Source organism: Spea bombifrons, chromosome 8 (assembly GCF_027358695.1).
Source record: "Spea bombifrons isolate aSpeBom1 chromosome 8, aSpeBom1.2.pri, whole genome shotgun sequence".
Taxonomy (NCBI): domain Eukaryota; kingdom Metazoa; phylum Chordata; class Amphibia; order Anura; family Pelobatidae; genus Spea; species Spea bombifrons.
The window spans coordinates 31,013,590-31,036,006 of record NC_071094.1 but is presented as its reverse complement, the minus strand read 5'-3'; the positions used below and the strand labels follow the sequence as shown (position 1 = coordinate 31,036,006).

Here is a 22,417-nt window from a genome sequence, read left to right as displayed (position 1 = left end):
ACTATTTTTTTTTTCTTTAGAATGTAAGCCACGTCACCCTTTACTATCTAGAAACTGGTGTGGATGGGAGCTGTATTGAAAAGATGGTTGTGTACATAATATATATATATATAATATATAGAATCTGCAGCTTAACCAGACTGTATGTATAGTCTAGTAGACTAGAGCTGCCAAGCCCTAAAACGTTTTGTCAAATTCAAAACCGAAAAACACAGTATAATAGTAACAGTGTCTTGCATAGCAGCCATAGTGCCACATACCCACCCATTAATTTGCACATTGTTTACATTATGCCATTATTCTCACAAAGGTTTGCACTCCAGCATTAAAGGTTAAATATACACACATGCAAAGTTTGCACTTCAGCACCGAATAGGTTAACTATAAACATATATGGAAGTCGTGTACTTCAGCATTGAAGAGGTCAGCTACAAACCCCTGCAGTTCTTTTGGACACACAACGTCTATAAATACATACAGACTAGGGAGCTTGCTAGGTTTGACTTTGAGTCTACGAGTGAAGCATCTCCAGGCAGTGGGACAGCATTTGGTCATACCCGCTGTGCCTTGGTTCTTCCTACTTTCCACCCACTCCCAGTCTCTATTGTTCCCAATTTTGCCTGTACCCCCAGTGGAGGGGTGTCTCCCGGTGGAGCACTGCTTCCCCAAGTCTCTGGGTCACTTTTCTCTTTCCAGGCAGGAGAGTGGCACCCGATCCATCTTCTACTTCCAGCCCACCCCATGTATGCCTAAATGTAGCTAGCTCCTTTGTAAAGCCACTCCTGAGAAGGAGAGCTCCATGTAGCCTTCAGTGTGTATTTATATACAGTATGTATATATGTTTATAATTACAGTATATAATAAATATGTGTGTGTATGTATACACACACTGTACTTATCTATATAAAACTGAGTACTCCCTGTGCGTGCACACATTTGTTACTTGCATCATTAATTACAGTAATTTTCCAAGCCGTGACCTTTACTTTGAAGAACTAAATAACCAAGTCACTGATTTAAAAATCTTGCTTACTTCTAATTAGAAGACTATATTTCAAGAAGCAATCATTGAAATATACCCCTAATCTTCCGTTCTCAAGAGATTTTCATTTTGTCTCTGAATTTGTATAAAAACAGATCATGGAAAATAGAATATTAATTGATTGCATTTCCCATATGAAATTATGAATGTTGTTAAGCTTTGTTCAGTTGGATTTACCATATCAACATAGTGAGCAAATTACACTAATCATTTATTTACATTGTTAATATTCTTAATAAGATCTACATGTCGAAGAATAGTATGCTAGGTGTACTGAGGACCATTGAGCTAAATTATCATTAATATACATGAAAAATATCTGGACGGGTTCACAGAGTGCTCCCCAAGGAAGCCCCAGCCTTTTAGGCTGGTGTGATAAAAACTTTCTCTGCATACACTGCACACCTAGCCTAAAGGCCAGAGGACCAAGCTTCCCCTCTCTCATGGGTACCCACTTGATTTTAGTCTAAAGGAGCACAGAGGCTCTGTATATCATATATTATCAGGTCCATCAGGTGGCATCCTTTGATTTTTTGGTGGTTGGGAGCATTGGGATATATATATTGGATGTGGCTAGTCGTATGTCCCCAATTCAGCCAACCTGCCATTATGAGCAGGAAAAAAGTTCTGGAGATACCATCAAATTATTATTTTTGGAATGTTTATTAGGGGGAAATATATCGAATCAGTCATATTTTACTTTCTGCAAACCTTCTTGTAAAATGCAAACAATTGTCTTTAAATATACTGTACCATAGCTGGAGGGATGGTAGGCAGGTCATTCTATATATAGATATAAACCGAAGAAAATTATACAGGAGACATATAAAATGTTGTATTTTTATATTTACTATCAAGTTTAAGTATTTCACAATTGTATAACAAATGGAGCAATTGATGATTGCTATATTTGTTGGTGCTATATCCTTGAAATATAATAATAATAATATGAAGATTAAGAATAGGAATGATAAGGATTATCTACTCACATATTTTATCCAATTTATTTTAAAGGACAATGCCATAAAATATTTTAATGCATTCTATTTATTTGCCTAAATATGTTAATTTATGGTGCCATTTTGATACATATTCTAATTTACAGTAAATTTAGTGAGAAGTTATTGCTGGTAATATCTCTTAAACGTTTGAGTAATTGAAATACATCATCGAATGGTCTTACAGTGAATTCTGAGCACATCATAGTAATTTTTATTGTATATATATATATATATATAAATATATATATATATGCTACAGAATTGTTGTTAAAGAAACAAAATTTAGGCTATAAATACATATGGTTTTGTAGTAAATGCTTAGCACATCGTGGTAAGTTTAAATATATTTATACAGGTATACATTTCACTACAATGGCCAATTCCAGCTGCCCTCAGGCAAATATGCTTAAGACTTTGAGATTATTGATTCACTTTGGATGTTCTGACTTCATTTAGTGCCTAACAAATTTGTTAAACCTTTATTTTATAAGTGCAGATAAATCGTTTGTGTTTCTGAATACGGTAGGCCAGGGTTAGACCAGGAAATGAAAAGTTTTTTCTTTTGGAGGGAAAAAAAGTGATAGGCCGGTTTGGTTTCTAGAAAGGTCCTCTTAACAACCTTAATACATTAGTGAATAAAACAATACCAAGCAAGGGTACTAAAATTATTTCTGTTCATTTTTAAAATATGAGACCTGTATTGTATTTAATCATTTTCTTCAACTGCTGTAGCAGTGGCCTGGTCAGATTTTCGTATTCAGTGACATCTAATGGAACAATAGCTCATCAGCTATACAATATAAACACGTGTACAATGTGTATTGGCGCCAACCGTGCCTATGACAGACCAAACTTATTCTGTAAAGTTTTATAGATTTCCACATCTTTTTTTTCCCTCCTTTGCCCACGACTCATGATACAGAACATAAATATAATCCTCTGGGTTTAACTTGAGTCATCATTCCCAACTGCTGGTTTTGTATACAACGGAGAGGCCAAAACTCCTGAAGGAAATATTGCATGACTAAGCTCACCATGGAGTTCTAGGACAATAACAAGCTGTCCGTGCTGTGCATTATACAACTAGGTATGAGTTTAAGTGGTTTTATTATTGGAGACTGCTGATATTGTTAGTAGAAGCAGCATTCCTGTGATTTCAGAGAACGTTCCAGAACATAATGTCATTGAAAACCTGGCAACCTGCCCTAATGGATTAAGAAAACCTTTTTACCTTGTGTAAGAAAAGTCATCCTTTCCTAAGTACTAGGACCCCCTGTTAACACCCAAATCAGGTAGCAGTGAGTATCTTCCCACATCATAATGTGCAAGATATTTCTCAAATATTAAGATTTTTTTACACTTTTTAAATGAGAAGGCACATAGATACGTGTATATTCCTTCATTAATTTTCTTCTGAAAAGAATTTAATTGTGCCCACTGTGAATGTGTATAAGCTACCGGAGTGAACAGACTGATTGAACATCACGGCCCTTGTATTTTTTGGTTAATAGAAACCCAGCTGAGAAGAGACACAACTTTTGTGTTGTTGGGTGGTCGATTCTAAGGAACAAATGTTTCCAAAAACACAAAGGGGATAATTCCTTCCTTCTCTTGTCATATGTCAGTGTGTTTGGATAGTGTTAACCTTGCCAGTGGATTTGTAAAAACCCACGTTTTTTTTCTTTTTGAAAGCCTGGGAACCTGGATCACTTAAAACCACAACAAGAAATCACAATAGTTTAGATGTGCTCTTGTAATAAAAGAACATGTAAGCCATGAGTTATGTTCTGACTATTCTGTAGATTGTAGATAATCATAGATCACAAAGATGATGATGTGATGTCACACCTTTGCCTTATATTCATTTAAATAGTGGCTTAATAATCAACGGTGCAAAATGAAAACTGAGTGGCCAGAATATGTTTATACATATTCACATATTATTATTATTATCTTTTATTTATATATTGCCAACAATTTACGCAGCATCTAATTTTCAGCTGTACAAGTATACAATACAAAATGAAATGCCTTAATGTGGAGAAAAATCTAAGTGAAAAAATATTCCGGCACATTTCTAGAAATCTAATGTAGAAATTTAAGTTGTACATGAGAATGCAGCTCATAAAAATGAAAACCTATATTTAGATATCATGAAGAGTTTCTTGGTTTTGTTTTAATGTATGCTAATGGTCTGAAAATATTATGTAAGCATTAATAATGAGTCTTCTGAATATATAATTTAAATTAAATGTGATCTTGAGAGCGCTTGTAAGCATCCCATTAGTGTGAGAAGCAAACAAGGTTTTTTTTTCTCTGTCTAAAAGGAATATGTATCCAAACCTTCAGTCTAACATCTCACAATTTAAGGGAACACTAATGATAAAACTCCAATCAACCCAGTGCTTTTGAGCAAAAGGTTGAGTTATTTCATACAATACCTAACTCTTGATAAAGTTAGCCGGTTACTACCAAAACTTTAGGGATCTCATTTAGTGCCCATCCGTTGTTCATTAGTTGTTTCTACTTCAACTTAACAAATTGATTCAATCAAATAGTCTATTTACAAATCAATTCCTAAATGTAGGGAATCTGCCGCCTACATTCTGTATCGCCATACCCTTTCATTTCACTGTTCTTCAAGTTGTAACAACCCGGTCATTACTTCAATGGTGACACCAAGGAATAAGCAGACGCTGCTTAACCCAAATGCAGTCATAAATCTTGCTCATTAATTCCTGTGTAGTATACTGTCAGCTGTCTTAAAAATGCAGCTAATCCAAAATAAAATGATTTCTCCTTTTGCAGAGTTTTAATTAATCCACAATTTTTAGTGTTTAAGGTTTTGCTGTGAATGTGAAGAAAAACTTTTGCAAAGCCTAATTAGCCTCTCACACAGAGCTCTAAGAAATGTTTACAAAATTAAGCATATTGGAGTTTTCTTATCATCTATCTTTTTAGAGAATGTATTATACATTAAGTGTGTTCCGATTTTATTACTCATCTGTACTTTATGTACGTTTAAAGCTATGTTCAAATTATGCACGTAATTATGTTAGTAGCTTGTTAAGTATTAACAGCAGCATAGCCAGATTAATCCTTTAACAGGCAGTAACGTTCCAGCCCCGGGTGGTAATGCCATATAAACTGATAAAGCAGCTGCTTAGGAAACCTGTAGGTCCAAAGGACCCGTGGAGGCATAAGAAGAGTCTTTTTATCACATTGATGTATTTGCTTTAAATTAGATTTGTGGTCCTATATTTTGTGTTTACGTATCATTATTGCTTATATTAATGGTGAGACCCCAATACAATTTAGGGCTCCTAAAATCCTAAAGCTGCTCCTTGAATTTGCGTTACATTTTTGCAAATTTGCACACTACATGAAGCAGATTAGTCGATCTGATATCTACTTCAGAGATCCAAAAAGCATATATCAATAGGTAGGCAACACCTGTTTCATTTAGGAGCTACAAGACATTTCACTGGATTCTTTGATGACACTTTATTCTCTCTCTCTTGTGTTCCCCAGAATAATGACTTATTCACCACTCTAGAAATAAGTGCTCTCCACACAAACGAATGCAATTCTGCTATTATGCCAGATAATTTAAAAATAACCTTCTCAAAAATTGGTTTAGAACCTAAGTTGAATATGTATCTAATTAACAATCCTTGAAAGACAGGAAAAGACATTTATTTCACAAAGGTCATCTGAAATGACATTAAAATAAGTCTATTCATGTAATTGCTGAGTTTCTGTTTGACCATATAGACATGGGAACTTATTTGACACGTAAAAACATTAAATAAACCACGTTTCTTAAAAAAAGAGTACTTTATAGAATATATAGTCTCACTTATTGAGCCAAACTAATATCTGACTCAGAAACCTCGAACCACTGGTTCACCAACTAGAAGCATCTTTTTATAATCTTCTCTGGAATTATACCACAATGTCCTCTTTTCTGCTTACCTTTATCTCAAACAATAAAACTAGTAAAAAGCATAAGGGACGCTCTTTGACCTTAAAAATGCCACGGTGGAGCTAGATCCAGAAAGACTGCTTTTTGGAGGTAGATTTGGTGATGCCAATGCACACAGGAACTAAGGCACACCAACTGACCTAAGCTTACCTGTCTAGATCAATGATGTAGAAGCCTTATTTTTGTTCACTGAGACCAAAAGGAGGTTTTTAGAGGAAATCAGTTATATCTGATGTAGACTAAATGCTAGTGAGGTAGAGAGGGTTAAAAAACAATAATAATAAAGATGGTTCAAAGCAATTGTGCATTAGTATTTTTTAAAAATGCAAGCCCATAAAAAACTAGTTCAAAGCTCATTATTTCTAATGTCTATATCAGTTTTTTTTTTCATTTAACCAAAAGATAAATTAGTCTCCAAAATAAGTGTGTGAATGTGTCCATTTAATTTTATGACATTATAGTACAAAATGCTTTCATGGATTGAAAAAAAAAACACCTACGTAAAATCATTCTTTTTTCAGTAATATACTATTGTAGTGTGCAGCTAAATTACTTTTTGTTGTTTGATCCAAAATGACCAAGGCCGCAGGGTGCTGAAATAATACACACAAATCATGATCACAATGAGAAAAATGGTAACACATCTAAAGATACAAACTGGCAATTCTCTTTATTTACTGTCCTAAAAGGTTTTCTCGTCTTTAAAAGTCAATAGTTTTCATTCCCTTTGTTCTGTGCCTTACTGTGCCTTCCAATCCTCTGCCGTTTGTTCCTTCTTCCTTTGTCCCATTCTCTCCCAATTTTTAATACATCTTTTTAAGGAGACATACAACATGTGAAAGTGCTTCAGAAAGAGAATAAAATATCTAAAATAATGCACAGCTGATCGCTCCATTATGTATGACATGATGTCAATGTGCGTACTACAAAGCTTTAGGGGAGTAATCATAGAAATGGTCTTTACATTGGATTTTTTATTATATTTCATTATATTTTATATAGCGCCAGCAGATTCCGTAGCACACAGCCAGTGAAATAATTTAGAATCATATACAATAACAAAATAATATAAAAGGAGAAGAGAGCCCTGCTTTTGTGAGCTTACAATCTAGTTCCATTTTGAATTTTCAAAATATAGATTAATGTAAACAACAATGACAATTGACTACAGTCCATATATTAGCTTCCAAGACAAATTCTGTTGTATCAATTTACTTGAATTTAAGGTCATTTTGCGGAAGCATTTTTTTCTGTACATTCAATGCTTCTAAACTCAATTTAAAATAGATAATATTTATTTAATTTTCATCTTTTTCATGACAAATATTTCCCAAAATGTAGGTTTAACTTTGTTAATTGTTTTTTGATGCCGTCTACAAAAAGTACATCAGTAAAAACTTCACATTTTTATCCTTTTGTGAAGGTGCTATTCTTTAAAATATTTTTACATTGGTTTTCTTCAACATTCTATTTTCTGTTATTATGTAGAAATATATTTTTCAGTTATATGTCACATCCCAGTGAATGAATCATCCTGACCAAATTAGGTAGGAGTGTGTGACCTTCTACTACAATACCTGGATTACTAAAGTAAACTTTAGTTGATGAATGTTAATTATAAATGAGGTTATTCGCAGACAACATGTACATTCTGAAAACAAATATTGAGAAAAAAAAAACATTATACTGCTTTCTACATGTAGGATTAATATGAGTCACAAAGGTTAATTGCTCTGCTGTTGTGTAATAAAGTATCACAAAGATGTTACTTGCAATTGTCTCTTATAGGGCTGGCAACATTTGTTAACAATTGACATACAGATGTAGCTGTACAGATGTGTTATGTAAAGAGTAACTTCAAAGCGTGACATGAATATAATACGATTTAATACATGTTTATGCACCAGTGACTTATAACAATACAAACTGCTGTTAACACATTTTTATGGATTTAAATTAAATGGTTAATTGATGTGTACATAGCTAGTGTATTGATTTGCAGAAATACATTTCTTGCCCAGGTAATTATGCTGTCAGTTCGGATGAAGGTGCTAGTAAATGACCTGTGCACATCTTGCACTCACAAATATCCTTTATTATATGAATGCACAGTAAGATATTTTCTTGCTGAAAGAAATGCAGTCCCAACTGGGACTTGGGCATCTGGGGGGGCTTCAAAGGGGCCCAACGGATCAGCAGCAGGGGGATGAGAAATAGTATGCCATTTAAAGTAGGTAAACTAGACATAGAGAGCAAAAACACCTGGTAGTCAGTGGAGTGCAGCAAAAAAAACCTTTTATTTCATTCTGTACTCCCCCCCTTCCCAGAAGAGTAGTTTGGTCCACTCTCTTCCTCTCCCTCTAGCTTGTCTCCTCTCTTTCACTCTGGTAGCTGCTCCTTCACAGGCACAGAGTCCCCACCTGAGCAGAGATGCAGTTTGCATGCTGCAGACACAAGGTAGTTTATTTCAAACATGTATTGCAGCTGGGGTTAGTTAACACTCCAGCTGTTGAGACTAGTCTGGCATGCTAAGCATCATGGGAAAGTGTGCACTCAACAACTGGAGTCCCAAAGGTTCGCTTTTATTTCAATATGAATTGGTACATAGCTATTGTGGAATGCATATCTTATCATTCTCAGCCATCCATTTGGTTGAGAAATAACTACACTTTGAGTGCCAAATGCTAGCCAAAACTGTCCAAGTGTGCTATTTTGGTTCCAAACTTGTATGTGCCTTTTTTGTATGTTTGCTGTGCATCACAGAGACACACAACACTACAAAACATTAACCTCTCTTGACTACCACTCCCATGATGTTGACCAAGCATTAATATGCAGCAGCCATATTGCTAGCTGAACATCATGGGAATTTTGTTCCTAAACTGCTAGTGTATGCTTCATGGTACTTAAGTAATAATATTAGATGTATAATTTTCTCTTACAGAATGCTTGAAGATGATCTGAAGTTGAGCAGTGATGAAGACGACAATGAGCAGGTATATTTACAATTAGATACAAGAAATAACTCTGAATCAGAATGGATTCTTTATCAAACCTCTTGCTCTACTGCTGATGTTGGAATATAACTTCCACCATCCTGATTTAGCTGCCTTAATGACCCACAACAACTAGTAAATGGTGGGCAATATATGTTCTGGACTGCCTATAATTTACTGGTTGCCATCAAGCCAGTGGTACAACCTAGAAGACCTTCCCTAAATACATATGTCGCTCAATGCCATATAAATACTTTCAATTTCATATGGATTTATTATGTGCTTATAGCGATCCCTAATGTTTCCTGTGTTTTATTAGGGGAGAGTTGTTACAAGAGTCACTCTCATTTCTCATTTCTCATTCATAATGATAGAAATTCAACATATAGTAAAAATCAGGAGATAATGAATTAGTTGAACATAGATGAATCTGAGATTCTATGTGTTACGCAAAGATGAAACTGGAAGAGATATGTTGTCATTTCACCTTGACAGCCTACATCAAATGCTTTACTGGGCAAGAAAAATATGTGTATTAAACATCCTTGCCTTTTCTGCCACTGTGCTAATTCAAATTAGAGAAAGTTTGGCATGGCAAGAAAACAATGGAGCAGACCCTGGTGTAGTAAATGAAATAAACCGGCTGAGGTTACCCTTCCCGATAATAGTGTAAGCCAGCAATGGCTTGGTTCTCACAGTTTCCCAAACTGGAAGAACATAGACTAAAAGCTGAAAAGAACCAAGTCCACCAGAGTTCACATCAATTCTAGGAGACATCCTTCCTTAGTATCATTTATTGTACAGTCAATACAGTGTTGGGAAAACACATAGCCTAACGTGTTTGGCTAATGTATTGGCTGTAGAATAAGTTGTATAACTTGAGAAGGTCTCCTACAATTCACTTGAACCCTGGTGGACTTGGTTCTCTTTATCTGAGGGGTTTTTTTCAGTAAGTGTGGCATGGCCCCTCGATGCAATCCAATACAAAAATAATCTGAACCTAAATTTATATTATATCGGCAGGTCCACAATATCAAATACATAGATAGACCCAGGGGTCATCTACTTCATTACACAAATTCAGCAAGTTAATCCAGAATTTTAAAAGCATTGGAGATCAGGGATAACTTTGGTTTTTATTGTTGAGGATGTAATAAACTAATATTACACCTTTCTATGAGAAATACTATGGAGAGCTGTGTTTTCATGAAGGAGAAACACCCCGGGAATATATGTTGGTACTCTCCCAAATTATTGACTAAGCAAATGATAAATGACCGTAAAAACCTTCCAAGATAAAAAGGTTCCGGAACCATTGCTTATATTTGTGTAACACAGAACTATTTCTGATTGAGCTACGCTATCTAATAAATACGTACTCCTTTGCTATTTGATGGGGTTACGTCGGATTAGTGAGACATTGTAAATGAAGGGTCAGATCTGGAATCAATTTCCATTTATGTTTGAGGAGAAGCTATTGATGCTGGACTCACAGCTCAATAAAAGATCTGTAGATAAAGACATCATCTTTCAGCATAAAAAGCATAATCAGTTTCAAATGTTTTTTGCAAAGACCAGGGTATTGACGTTTTTTTTTTATTTAATAGCCTTCCTTTAAGATCTGATTTATCATCAGCTTGATATATTTTAATTCCCCTTTTCCAGATATTGTGCTGACCATTGCATGTTTTAGTAGCAAGTAAACATTTGCTTAGCTTTCCTTAAGGGAATTTCTTTCTTGTTCATTGTGCTGATTTAAAATTATTATGACAATCTCACTCAGCAGAACAGTCGTGTATACAGCAGTTAAACATTGTTATAATATATTTAAAGATATAGGTTTGCTTTTTAGAAGATATGCATTAGGCGATAATTTAATATATATATAAAAGGCTCGTGGTTTCGACTCCTTCAATATACTGAATTATGCATCTTACAGGGCCAGCTCAGACTTTATTGCTGGAGAAACATGCTAGTGATGGCCCTTGATAAAGTATAGTGAAGTGAGAGTGCAACTCAACTGCAAACTCTCCTGCCAATTCGCAATTATTTAACTATTCAGTTATTACAAGTAAACCTCATACATGCTAATCCACATACATTTGATCACAAATAATACTGTATCGTTAAAGCTCACTTGGTATATGTTTTTCTTGTGTTTGTGGCGTGCTTGGGTGACTTGTTATCTTATAAAAGATAGGTTAAGACTCTGTTCTGAGTATGCATAGTAAAAATACTAATTTTTGTATTTTTACAGCGACATTATAGTTTGATGTACAAATCGGGACAACTCATTACTTGATACAAGTGAATACCCGACAATATAACCAGAGTGTATAAAATGTGCCTCTGGTGCAAAGAGGAGAATTCACTAAAGGGGAGAAACCTGCCCGTGTTGGCCCTTTATAATCAATAGTGAAGTGAGAGAGATGAAACCACAACTTTCCCGCAAACTCTACTGAGAACACTTTGTGTAGTGATCGCCATAGCAACCAATAAAAGGTTCATACTGACTGGAGCATTCCATTGGTTGATAATGGAACCAACTCAATAATATGACCATTGAGTAAACTTTGCTCCTTAATTACTCATTATCCATACCCTCAAGGATAGGCCTAACTTTCACTCATTCCATATCCATGTATGTGTGTAGAGTCCTTTTAAATATGACTGTTTTGCGAAAGCCATAACACTATTAGCAGTACAATATTTTTGGCAGATAAAGAAATGTAAATTTCAGTTTCTTTTTGTATTCTTTTCATATTCAACATTTTCCATGATGCCAAAATTTACCCCAACATTTTAAATAAAATACCGGGTTAGCACTAAGAAGTCGTTATGGGGAATTTCATCATCAAAAATTTACATGTGAAAAGGGGCTTTTTGGCCCTTTTTCTATTGAACATATGTTTTTTTGGGGGGGAGTGTATTCATGTATGGCTTGTATTCCATAATTATGTGTTATTTAAAAAAATAATAGTGAAAAGCAAAAAAAAAATGCCACAAAAAATCTCCAGCTGCTTAAACAGTTTGACAGACTGAAGCCATTGGAGCCCCCAGCTGTGTTGCTTAGCAACATTTTAATTCAAGAAGAATCGAAGGAGATGAAATCCCTGTGGAGCGGGAAGCAGAAATAAGAGGGCAGTTGACAGATGATCTGAGTTGTTCCTTCTAATATACTGTGAAGATCACTGGCTCTTTTCATGAATGATAAATGGGCTGTACACAGATCAATGAGTTCAGCAATAAACGGGATCCTGGCTCTCTGTTTACAGCTAACCACCGATATGCCCACAGATGTGCTCATTGAGTTGATCCAGTGTGCGTATTTCCAACACAAGAGGAAATTGATCTGTTTGGCCATAAGTTGGCCTTTTCTCCGCTTAGGTTGTATGATAGTTTTATCCTTTCCTTTTTAACTAGGGGAATAGGTCAGATCAGAGCAGGACAGGGTACGATGCTTTAGCTGTTATGTGACTACCGTTCCTACTAGGATCTGACAGTTTCCAGGATGCCCAGCCGTACGGCAGAAAAAGTTTGAGAAGTTCAAAAGTGTTGTTCTTAATCTTTTAGCAGAATATTTATGTATACCGGTATATATATTCCACATCGGTATATACGTATAATGTAGCGAATTTTTAATAAATGTTAAAGGCTTTGCTTGGCTCGCTGACATTAATGGTTAGAATGTCGTGAGAACGCAATGTTTTCCATTGCTCGTTACCGCACAGAAACCTACACTGCTGCTTTGTAGTACTATCTTCCATTGTTCAGTGTTGTCTCTTGTGGAGAAAACCTTTAGCCCAGAATGCATTAGATTTCTGCTGTTCACTTGCAGGAGCGTGTACGATCGTCATAAAGAGAAATCAGTATGCTAATTAAAATGGTAATTTTATGACACTTTTCGAAGGGAGTTGTACAGACCAACCTTCAGCTCCCAAAAGCAGTTTATATAGCGCAGTCATGTTTCAACACTGTCAGTCTCAACTTTTAAGCACTTGAACAGAAAATTACTTTGTGTTCAAGTGCCGATAAACTGCAAAAGCAAGATAATTGTACATTGAGGATATTTAAAAAACAACATTTTGAAACACCAAAAAAGAATTGCAACTTAATTCTGAATTTAAATAAAGATTCTTTTGTTCCAGTGAATAAAATAACTGTAAAAATAATTGTAATTCTCCATTCTAATAGTGGGCATATTTTTGCCATGTTTTGCCAATGTTATATGAAACTGCCCAAAGTGACCAAAAAACTTTTTAGAAATATAAAGATTACATGTTATACAACTATGCGAATGTAGTTTCTTTTAAGCGTTTGCTAAAAACTTCTGCTCAGATATAACTTTGTAGGTTTTCACATTAAAAAGAGTTTGCAGAAAAGCTGCAGTTTCATTTATGGTTTCAACTCCCTACTTTCCTGATTCATTACAAATGACCAACATTGGCAGGACTGCTGAGGGCTGAGTTGGCCCTGTATAGTGCATCATTTAGTGAAGGAGGAATCTCAGCAATTTAACTACATATTATGCTGGACCTGCTGCAAGAATAGCTTGACTGGCCCTGTATAAAGCATATTTAAATCAGTGAACTTTTTTTTTTTTAGAAAGTCTCACTTAATAAACTATGCATTATGCAGGGCTGGCATAGACCTTCCTGTGAATAGATCTACTAGGGAATTCAAAGAGTTTAAACCACAACCCTCTTGCAAACTTTCTTGCCAATGGTGAAGTGATTTATGAATTTTGTGCTGTAGAGCTTTTAGATAATAATATGTAGAAGTGGGTTCAATCAGTCTGTGGCACAAGGTCAATACATAAAGTCCAGTCTCCAGTGTTGGAGATGCTGCAGAAAATCTTGGTATAATACATGATAAGTGAATTTGTTTAGTCAAATCAGAACTCCACTACAGATGTCAGATCAAATATTTATATTAAAGTTTCTGAATATTACATATGACCTTATTTGGTTTTACTTTCCACAGGCAAACGAAAAAACTAAGCCAAGAAACATTCCAGTGAAGTAAGTTTGCATGTATTCATTATATGGTGTTAATTCAATACATACATGTAAAACCATGACACACATGAGCAAGGAATTTTGATTATTTTTCCATGTACCAATCAGAGGTTCTACTGGTGATATCTGACTGACATAAAAGAGCGCATTTGAACATGTATTATTCTTATGCCCGTTTTAGTTTGTTTTCACGTTCTAAAATAAAGTGGATTTTATGACCTTTTTACTTGTCAAAGGGATCCACAGTCACCGTTTTGCATTGTAGGTGTTATGATTATTTCACTGTGTTATGTTGGCGTTCCATTTGTTTGTTTTGTTGGAAATACTAAGCAACTCAATCAGAACAAAATGGAGTTGCCTTACTCAGTTGACTTGTGAAAATGAAAACCTGAGTGAGCTGTGACCTCTTAGAACTTGTATTCCTTTTTCTGAGGACCTGTTAGAGCGCTCTCTCATTCTCTCTTTCCATTCAGAACTCTTTCTTCAACGTTCTTTTTGACATGATCTATATGTCCTTGCCAAAATCCCTGTTAGGATGCTGGTGATTCAGCTGCTTCTTTCTGTATAATGACCCCAGTGTATTTCTGACGGTTTTTGAATCAGTAGTATAACATACAGTGCTTAATTTTTGATATCCCTTGCTATGGACTAGGGAAGCATTGAAAGTCCATCATAGTCACCTCCTAACAACATATAATGTATTTGGATACCTAATGTAATAAGCCCGCACATTAAAACAGCAATGTACGCTAACATGTAAATGCTTAATTTCTGATACTTCATCACCTTAACTATAACAGGCGGATAATATTTCTATGGCCCCAGTACCATTCATACTCATACTCATTCATTCATCTATCTACACAATGTAAAGTACTGTTCAAGCAAATAAAACTTTGCTGATCTGTCATTTCATTCTTGTCTGACAATAACCATTCAGTACCTGCTTTTGTGTCACATGACAATGAAATGTTCCTGCCAAAATATATGAATGAGATAAAAATATATACAATTTTTGGGAAGGGCATAACTAGAACTGGTGTCTATAATGCTATTACAAAAGTGTTTAGTCGACCAGAGTAGGTGGAACACCTGCTAAGAATTATTACTTTCCATGCAGTAGAAATAAAATGTAAAACACGCTACAGCCTAGTAGTTCAGATTTTTTTTTAGCAAGTGTGAAAAAAGTATAATTCTCCAAATGCAAATGGGTTTGGCTAAGAGCCACACGCTAATTTGATGAGTTGAATGTGTCGTTGACAGCTGTTCCAAAATGGAAAAAAAGTCATAGATGTCATTGATGTAAAGTGTCCTACTTTCCTGCGTTTGTTGCCATAGATGCGTTTTGCTTTTTATTCCCCTTAACACAATTTGTGTACTGTGATAATCATGATTAGTTAAGTTCTAGAGATCTTAATAGACTTAAGGCGTAATAATAAGGTTTACATACCAATGTGACAGGAGAGTTGAACATATTTTTGTACCTAAATGAAATACCAAAAACAAATAAAGCGCACACTAAATCTATTAAAAAAAACATAATGATCAGTTGTCTATAGGGCTTCTAAGATAACAAAAACATAATTTCCTGCAATTAGTTTTTCGTCAATGTGTTTATACATGATCGGGAAAGGCATTTCTTATCCTCACCAGATTAGATTGAGATAAAAGATATGTTGTTTTAAATAAATATTGAAATTATTTCCAAATTCTGATATAATTGTTATAGCTTCCAGCCTACCTGCACCTTCTATTTATTGACACTATGACCTTTTCATCTGTTGTGAATTGCTGTGGGAATGAACATTTGTTTTGCACACCCTACCACTGGTATAACCATATTATGACATTACAGAGAAAAATGTAGAAAAATATGTGGGAAATAGCATTTTCTTTCCTGTAGGTTGTAGGATGTTGAGGCAGAAATACCCGCTGGAGACAGGGGAGCAACTTTCCCCCACCTGTCTACAAAAACCCACCCAACCTAGCTTTGGCAACGGTACTCATTGTCATCCTTTTACTGCGGAAGGCTTCCTCAGGGACGATCTTAAAAATATTCTAATACAGTATAGGGGAAGACTTTTTATGTTGTTTCCCATACTCTTCAAGGAAAGACCAAGACACTGAATCCAAGATCAGATCTTTTTCTATTCTTATTATGTGAAGTTAACACTCCCCATTCCTTAATCTGCCATCCCACCTGAGGACCCCTGAGGTCCTGTTGTAAGGGCAACAAGTAACATTTTGCAATGCATTTTCTTATAGTTCATACTCATCATTGGCATGACCTGTCAGGTTTCGACCTCAAGTTTTAGGCTTTTTACATCAATCTCGAGGGGTCACACTGATCCATTAATATTAACATATGGCTACTGGGGTACTGAAACTGAAATCCCTGCTTGAATGCAGATGGCTTACTTTAAAAAATCTTTACATCCTTACAAGTGATGGGTTTCACAATACTGTTTTCAGAACTTTTGGTTGCTGATTTTTTTGATACTAGCCCAGGCTTTTAAAGCATCTATGCATTGAAAAAACTCACTCAGGGGAGCTTGCCAATCGTTTTTCTTCCTTTTACCACTTGACTAATGGTATGAGAATGATGGTGCCATCTTCCTGAAAGTTAACTCAATAAGTACAGGGTCCGTCGCACCCAATAAGTGGTAATGTTGAGTCTTACAAATCCTGGGGGCAAAATCCACCTGATACCCAGGCCTACCCAAGCATAAGAACAATATACTAAGACCGAACATACCTTTTATTTACTAAGATACTTATTAACAGCCGGAAATATATTTCTAATAATTTTGTACACCAAGTAGATAATCATTCATAATCAATAAATTGAGCAGATAAAAATTCAAGAAATAAATGTTTCAGAAAATAACATTTCTGCAAGGTTAATTTTGCCTAGCACAACATTTCCAGGTTTTGAATTACCCCTTTTATTCCTAGAGGAATCTTTTCTGCGCTTGCAATAATTGAGGCTGATTTTATTGCAAAATTACCTCTGGATGAGGAACGTACTCCAGAGAAAACATGTATGGGTAAAAATATGCAGTGTTTGCCAGTGCAACGATACCCAGCCATATACAGCTATAGTTCCCAATCTGTCTGTGCATTGAAGCAGAAAATTCATTAACAGCCCTTCTGGCAGGAGAGAAAAATAGACATATTAAGGAAATTTACTTGGACTTTTTTCAGAACTAGTTGGATAACAGGTCAGTAATCAAATTGCACCTTGTAGCGTGTGCACTAAATATATTAAGAATGGCAGAAAAATATTACTTTTCAAACTTGGTACAGAACAGGCGAACCAGCTAGTAAATAGAGGCAATTATTTGATATGCGTGTTCAAGGTATGGACTCATTTGTGTACTGATATTTTCTTGTTTACCTTCCTTGGGAGGTATGTTTAAATCTTGCCGCAGTCACCATTTATTTTCTAGAACAGATTTTTGCTTGAGTACAGCTGCTGTCTATAAATAAACGCGCATGATTAATCTTATGTATTATGCCAGCGCTTTAGCCTTATTCCTGGATTTTTTTCAGATTGGTAAGCATTGTAGGCAGCAAATGAGATTTTATAAAAAAAAACATAGTCTGGGTAAGTGACACAAACACAATGTAATGCATTTTACCATCCTATAAAAAAGCCATTGTTTTGTTCTTGTTTAAAAAGTACTTTTTTGCTGTAAGGAAAAATGTTTTCCTATGTCTAATTAAGTTTTTGGGGGTTCATCTAGCAGCAATGTGTTGATCACAGCGGCCATATACATTTCACTTATTGCTTACTGGGTACTGTAACGTGCCGCCCCATAGTATATATATAAGGCATATAAACTCACAGAAAGGAATTTGTTACTCAGTTATACATCACGTGTTCTGGGACATATAGGACAACTATCAGGATCAGTCTACGAGAGTCCACACAAAATATGTTCTTTGCTTCTCCATGATTTAAAATTGTGTCTTGACTTTCACTGGAAATCTTGGGAAATAAGAGCTTTGTTGAGCTAGTAGATCTTGGGTAAAATAAAAATAATACATACTAAAGCCATTTATATATAAATATACTGTATACGTATATCTTTTAGGCCAAGAAAGCTGGTTAGGTTGCGTAATACTTGAATGCTTTATCGAGAAGTAGCGTGGTAGGCTGTCTATGACATGTCCTGTGAGTGATTTTAGCATCGAGATAATCTTTCTCCTTTAGCCACAGAGCACTCCTTTCTTTTGTTGGGTAAGCATCATTGTTTGTGCATGTATATGTCATATTATCTACTACCGCCATGTTTGGCAGCGTTCCTCGCCATTTTGTTGTACGATGTATGACATGAGCCGTGTGTTAAAGCCTGTGCCAAGCATCAGAACAAATCCACGGCTGGCTCTTGTCTGGCATAATGATTGTAATTTGGGAAACTCAAGTGTATGCTGCTATGTTACAAATGTCAATATGTTGGGTTCCAATGTTAACCACTTCTGTTAATGTGTCCTTATAGTGTAAATTTACTTTAGCACAAGGGATACTAAATTAGTCACAGTCTTTCCCTTGCTAAACACTTAAAGCTGTTGATGTACATAATGGTTATATATTTGCTATCTTAACCCTTGTCTGTGTTTTAGTTTTTTTTTTTTAATTTAGCTTTATTTATTCAGTGTTGGGAATACGTGAAGACTTCTACATCGAGAAGCAGGTTGTATAAGATAAAAAAAAATATTCCTGTGGCCATAAACAGATTTTCGTGTTTAATCGCATGGCTAATAGTACAGATAATGCAATACTACAGAATATTTACATGTTTTTTTTTTTTTAAATGGGCTCCACGTAGGTGTTAATGTACTCATTATGGATTATTAAATTGGAACAATATTTATCACTGTAGATACAACATTAATTTGATATGTAATTGGCAAGCAATATCACAGTAGAAACACAAACGCCACAATGATATGAAATGAATTTCCCGAGGGTCAAAAGGGATATTAATGGGGAAAGTTAATATTTTCATGCTACAAGACATTGCTTTCATTTGTTTATGGTGACACTCGAAAAAAGATAGCTATTCATAAGCCAAGTGATCTGTTCTTAAGAATTTTTTACCAAAAATATTGATTAAATTTTTTTCCGAAAAGTCCCAAAATATGTATATTGCTGTACAGGGCCCAGAGAAGATATTGTAAAGAAGTACCTTTAAAGCATCACAAATGTTAACGTTACTCTATGAAAACTGGCGTTACAGCAGCAGTATGTTTGAAATTGACTGCAAAGGGTAAAGGTTTTTTGCAGTAGGTAACATGGTTATTGGCGCATATGCCCGATTTCAGGTGTTGGGGGAGGTAGGAGGCAGGAAGGAAGGTGGCTGGCGGTGGAATTAGGTGTGGACAGCCCAGTAAGTGAGCGGGGTAGAAGGTGTGACCACCCCAGCCATCTAGCCTCGCAAGTAGGCAAAGTGGGAACTGCAATGGAGACCTGTGCTGGTTTGTTGACTGTGGGGAGGTATGATCATGTAATATTCTTAATGAATTAAATTCACAGTATTCTAGCTGTGTCATTATCTAAAAAGTTGACATCTTTTACTAATTTAAGAAAAGGTCAAGGCAGCTTTAAAATATTTTCAAACATGTACTGAAATATAAATTTTAATTATAATAGTGCGAATTGTTGTATTATGGCCATATATGTTACGATCTAAACTATAAAATTAGAGACATTTTTTCCACAAACATGCCCCAAAACCATCCAACATGACATCCAGTGCACATTTTGTTGGTGTGATGAACAACTGCGTCAGACTGGACTGATCTCATTGGCTAATGAGTCACTCAAACTTATCTTCATTATATTGAGTAACTATTCAGGTGGGTCTAAGGGAAAGAACAAGACAACTAATTGGCCATATCTGTCAAATATTCTGCTTAAAACCAATACCTCCAATGCTGTGATTAAATGTATTTGTGTTAAAAAAACCAAAATATGTTGAAGAATAAATAAAACTAGATTCATTCCATTTTGCAACGTTTAGTCGGGGAAAAAAAGAAGAAAGCATAAAAAGCCTTTTGTATCAGCCATGGCGAACATCTTTAAAGTCAATTTACCTGGCATATTGCTAAATACATTGGTGTTTAACAAGCAACGTATTGAGCTCATCAGAACAAGTAGAGATCTGGTTCCCAATAGGTGTCCGTGAAATGATTGGATATATTGAGTTTTCTTGTCATTCAAAGAAATGTTCTCCTGTGCTCAAAATCTAATCTCTCCATCTCAATTTTCAATAAGACGTGCCATAACATCTAACAGCATCTTCATAATGAAAATGCATTTACTATCAGGTCTCTTTTTCTGTCCCATTTCTTATGCATTATCCATTAAAACACTGTTCATTTACAGATACTAAAGATAGCATAAGCTCCGACGCAATTGATTTGTCCACATACTGGAAAAGAAATAGATCTAAATCAAAGCAAAGGATTTGCTAATATTGTATTACCATTTTTTTTCTTTCTTTTTTTTTAAATCCCTAAACTGCCTTTTACAACTATAGATTTGAGATACACACAAAAAAATCTATAGTTATTACAAATAAAATGACTCCTAGCATGCCCTTGGCTGCTCTTTATTTCTTTTAATGCTATATTCACCTACAGCTTCTGTTAAGTAATATTCAGAATGTGGGTGTTCGATGCCATTTGCTATTAATTGAGGGCCATTTGCTATTAATTGAAATTCAATCTAGCATGCTCCCTTTGCTTGGGACTTTGGTTTCCCCATCCCCTAAACAAATTTGCGCTTTCGTAAATAAGCCTATAGGCTGCTCCTAATATAAAACTATCATATATAAAACTATATATATATATATATATATATATATATATATATGTGTGTAACTTGGACAGCACACTTTATAGATCATGATGCTCTCTTGTGTTGGACGATGTGAACTCTAAAAGTTATGTAAAAGCTTCTATTTGTTCCATCTCATTACTGGTGGTTGGAAGTACATTTGATGTGAATTTTGACTGAAATAACATTCACTAATCCTCTTGATACATTTTCGCATCTTCATGCCAGTACAGCATTTTGATTTTTCAAAGTCAATAAAATCGTATTGAATTATGGTGCCTGATTATATTAGGTTACAGTTAAATTACACCGTGATTCATTTTATGTTTTCAAAGATTAAACCAGGATTTGCTTGCTTATAGATATATTCATTGGATAATGGACAGCATGGTGACATTTTAGAGGATGTTAACAATCCTGAGTGGTGATCTCAATTTTGAAACCTAGAATTTTATTTTCTAGTTTTTCATCTAGGTTTTTTTTCCATATTTATGTCACAAAGATATTTTCAATTATTTTTGATTATAAGTTAGCAAATTCTATGCATTCATTTGTGCTCATCCGAGCGAAAAATTAGAATTTTTATTGCTGCATCTGTAAACATTGGCTCTTTTTTAATGAATACAGTATTCAATAATTTAACTTGTCGTAATTTGAGCAATTTGGGCTTTTTCTAATAGTATGCATTTGTAAAATAGATGTTACAAAAATAAAATCTTTATGTTAATCACTAAAGCATAGCAAAATAATGCATGTTAGCATTCTGTTGAACAGGTTTAGATACTTAAAATATGCATACAAAAAAAGTTATGAGACCAGCTCAGCTAAAAATAGCTAGAACTTAAAAAAACGTGTCCTACAGTGAATGACACTCAGGAGAGTGTCAGATTTTATCGCAATGTTAACATTATAGAGGTAAAATCTACATCAGCATATCAGACTAGTCCCTCAAAAAGTCTACATCCAAAATCCAAAGCAAATCATCACCAGACATAATATTATTTATTCTTTGTGCTCCAATCTTGATAAACTGAAGTCATGTCCTGTGCCAAACTTGTGGTACAATCGTGGTATAGTCACAAAAAACACTCAAAAAGTCAATACACACAAAATGCACATCAATGAAGAGACATTGCATTTTAAAATATGTTCTTGTGAACAACCCAAAGTAGAGAAATGAATAAAAAGCCCTGCATAGTTCTCAAGCCCATGACTGATACAACCCCATAACAGGTAGGTGCTATCCTGTGGTGGTAGGGAGTCAGGCTAAGGGATCAAAAGTATCATCTCCTCTCTAAAAGGAATTTAGCAATTGAGCTAATTTCTCTATGAAACAGAAGCCACAACATATACCCCATATAAGTGTTTACAAGATTTAGTAAAAAGGTGCTGTTGAGCAAGAAAGTCCATTACTGGACTTACCTTTACAGCGAAGGAGACCCCCCAAGAGGTTCCTAAATTGTGAAAATACATACAAAATGTGCATGAGGCTAGCTTATTGACAGTTTTTAAATAACCTTTCAGCCCTCTA

The 22,417-nt window shown here is 35.1% G+C and overlaps 1 protein-coding gene across 2 annotated transcripts in view; it reads left to right on the top strand.

Annotated features, from left to right (window-relative positions):
• AFF2 (ALF transcription elongation factor 2) overlaps nucleotides 1–22,417 on the top strand; it is a 197,575-nt gene that overhangs the window by 140,788 nt on the left and 34,370 nt on the right. For both annotated transcript variants that reach the window (XM_053472897.1, XM_053472896.1), the window contains exons 8-9: nucleotides 8,973–9,024; nucleotides 14,008–14,045. In XM_053472897.1, the coding sequence (XP_053328872.1) occupies nucleotides 8,973–9,024; nucleotides 14,008–14,045 (90 nt within the window). The remainder of the gene's footprint in view (nucleotides 1–8,972; nucleotides 9,025–14,007; nucleotides 14,046–22,417) is intronic.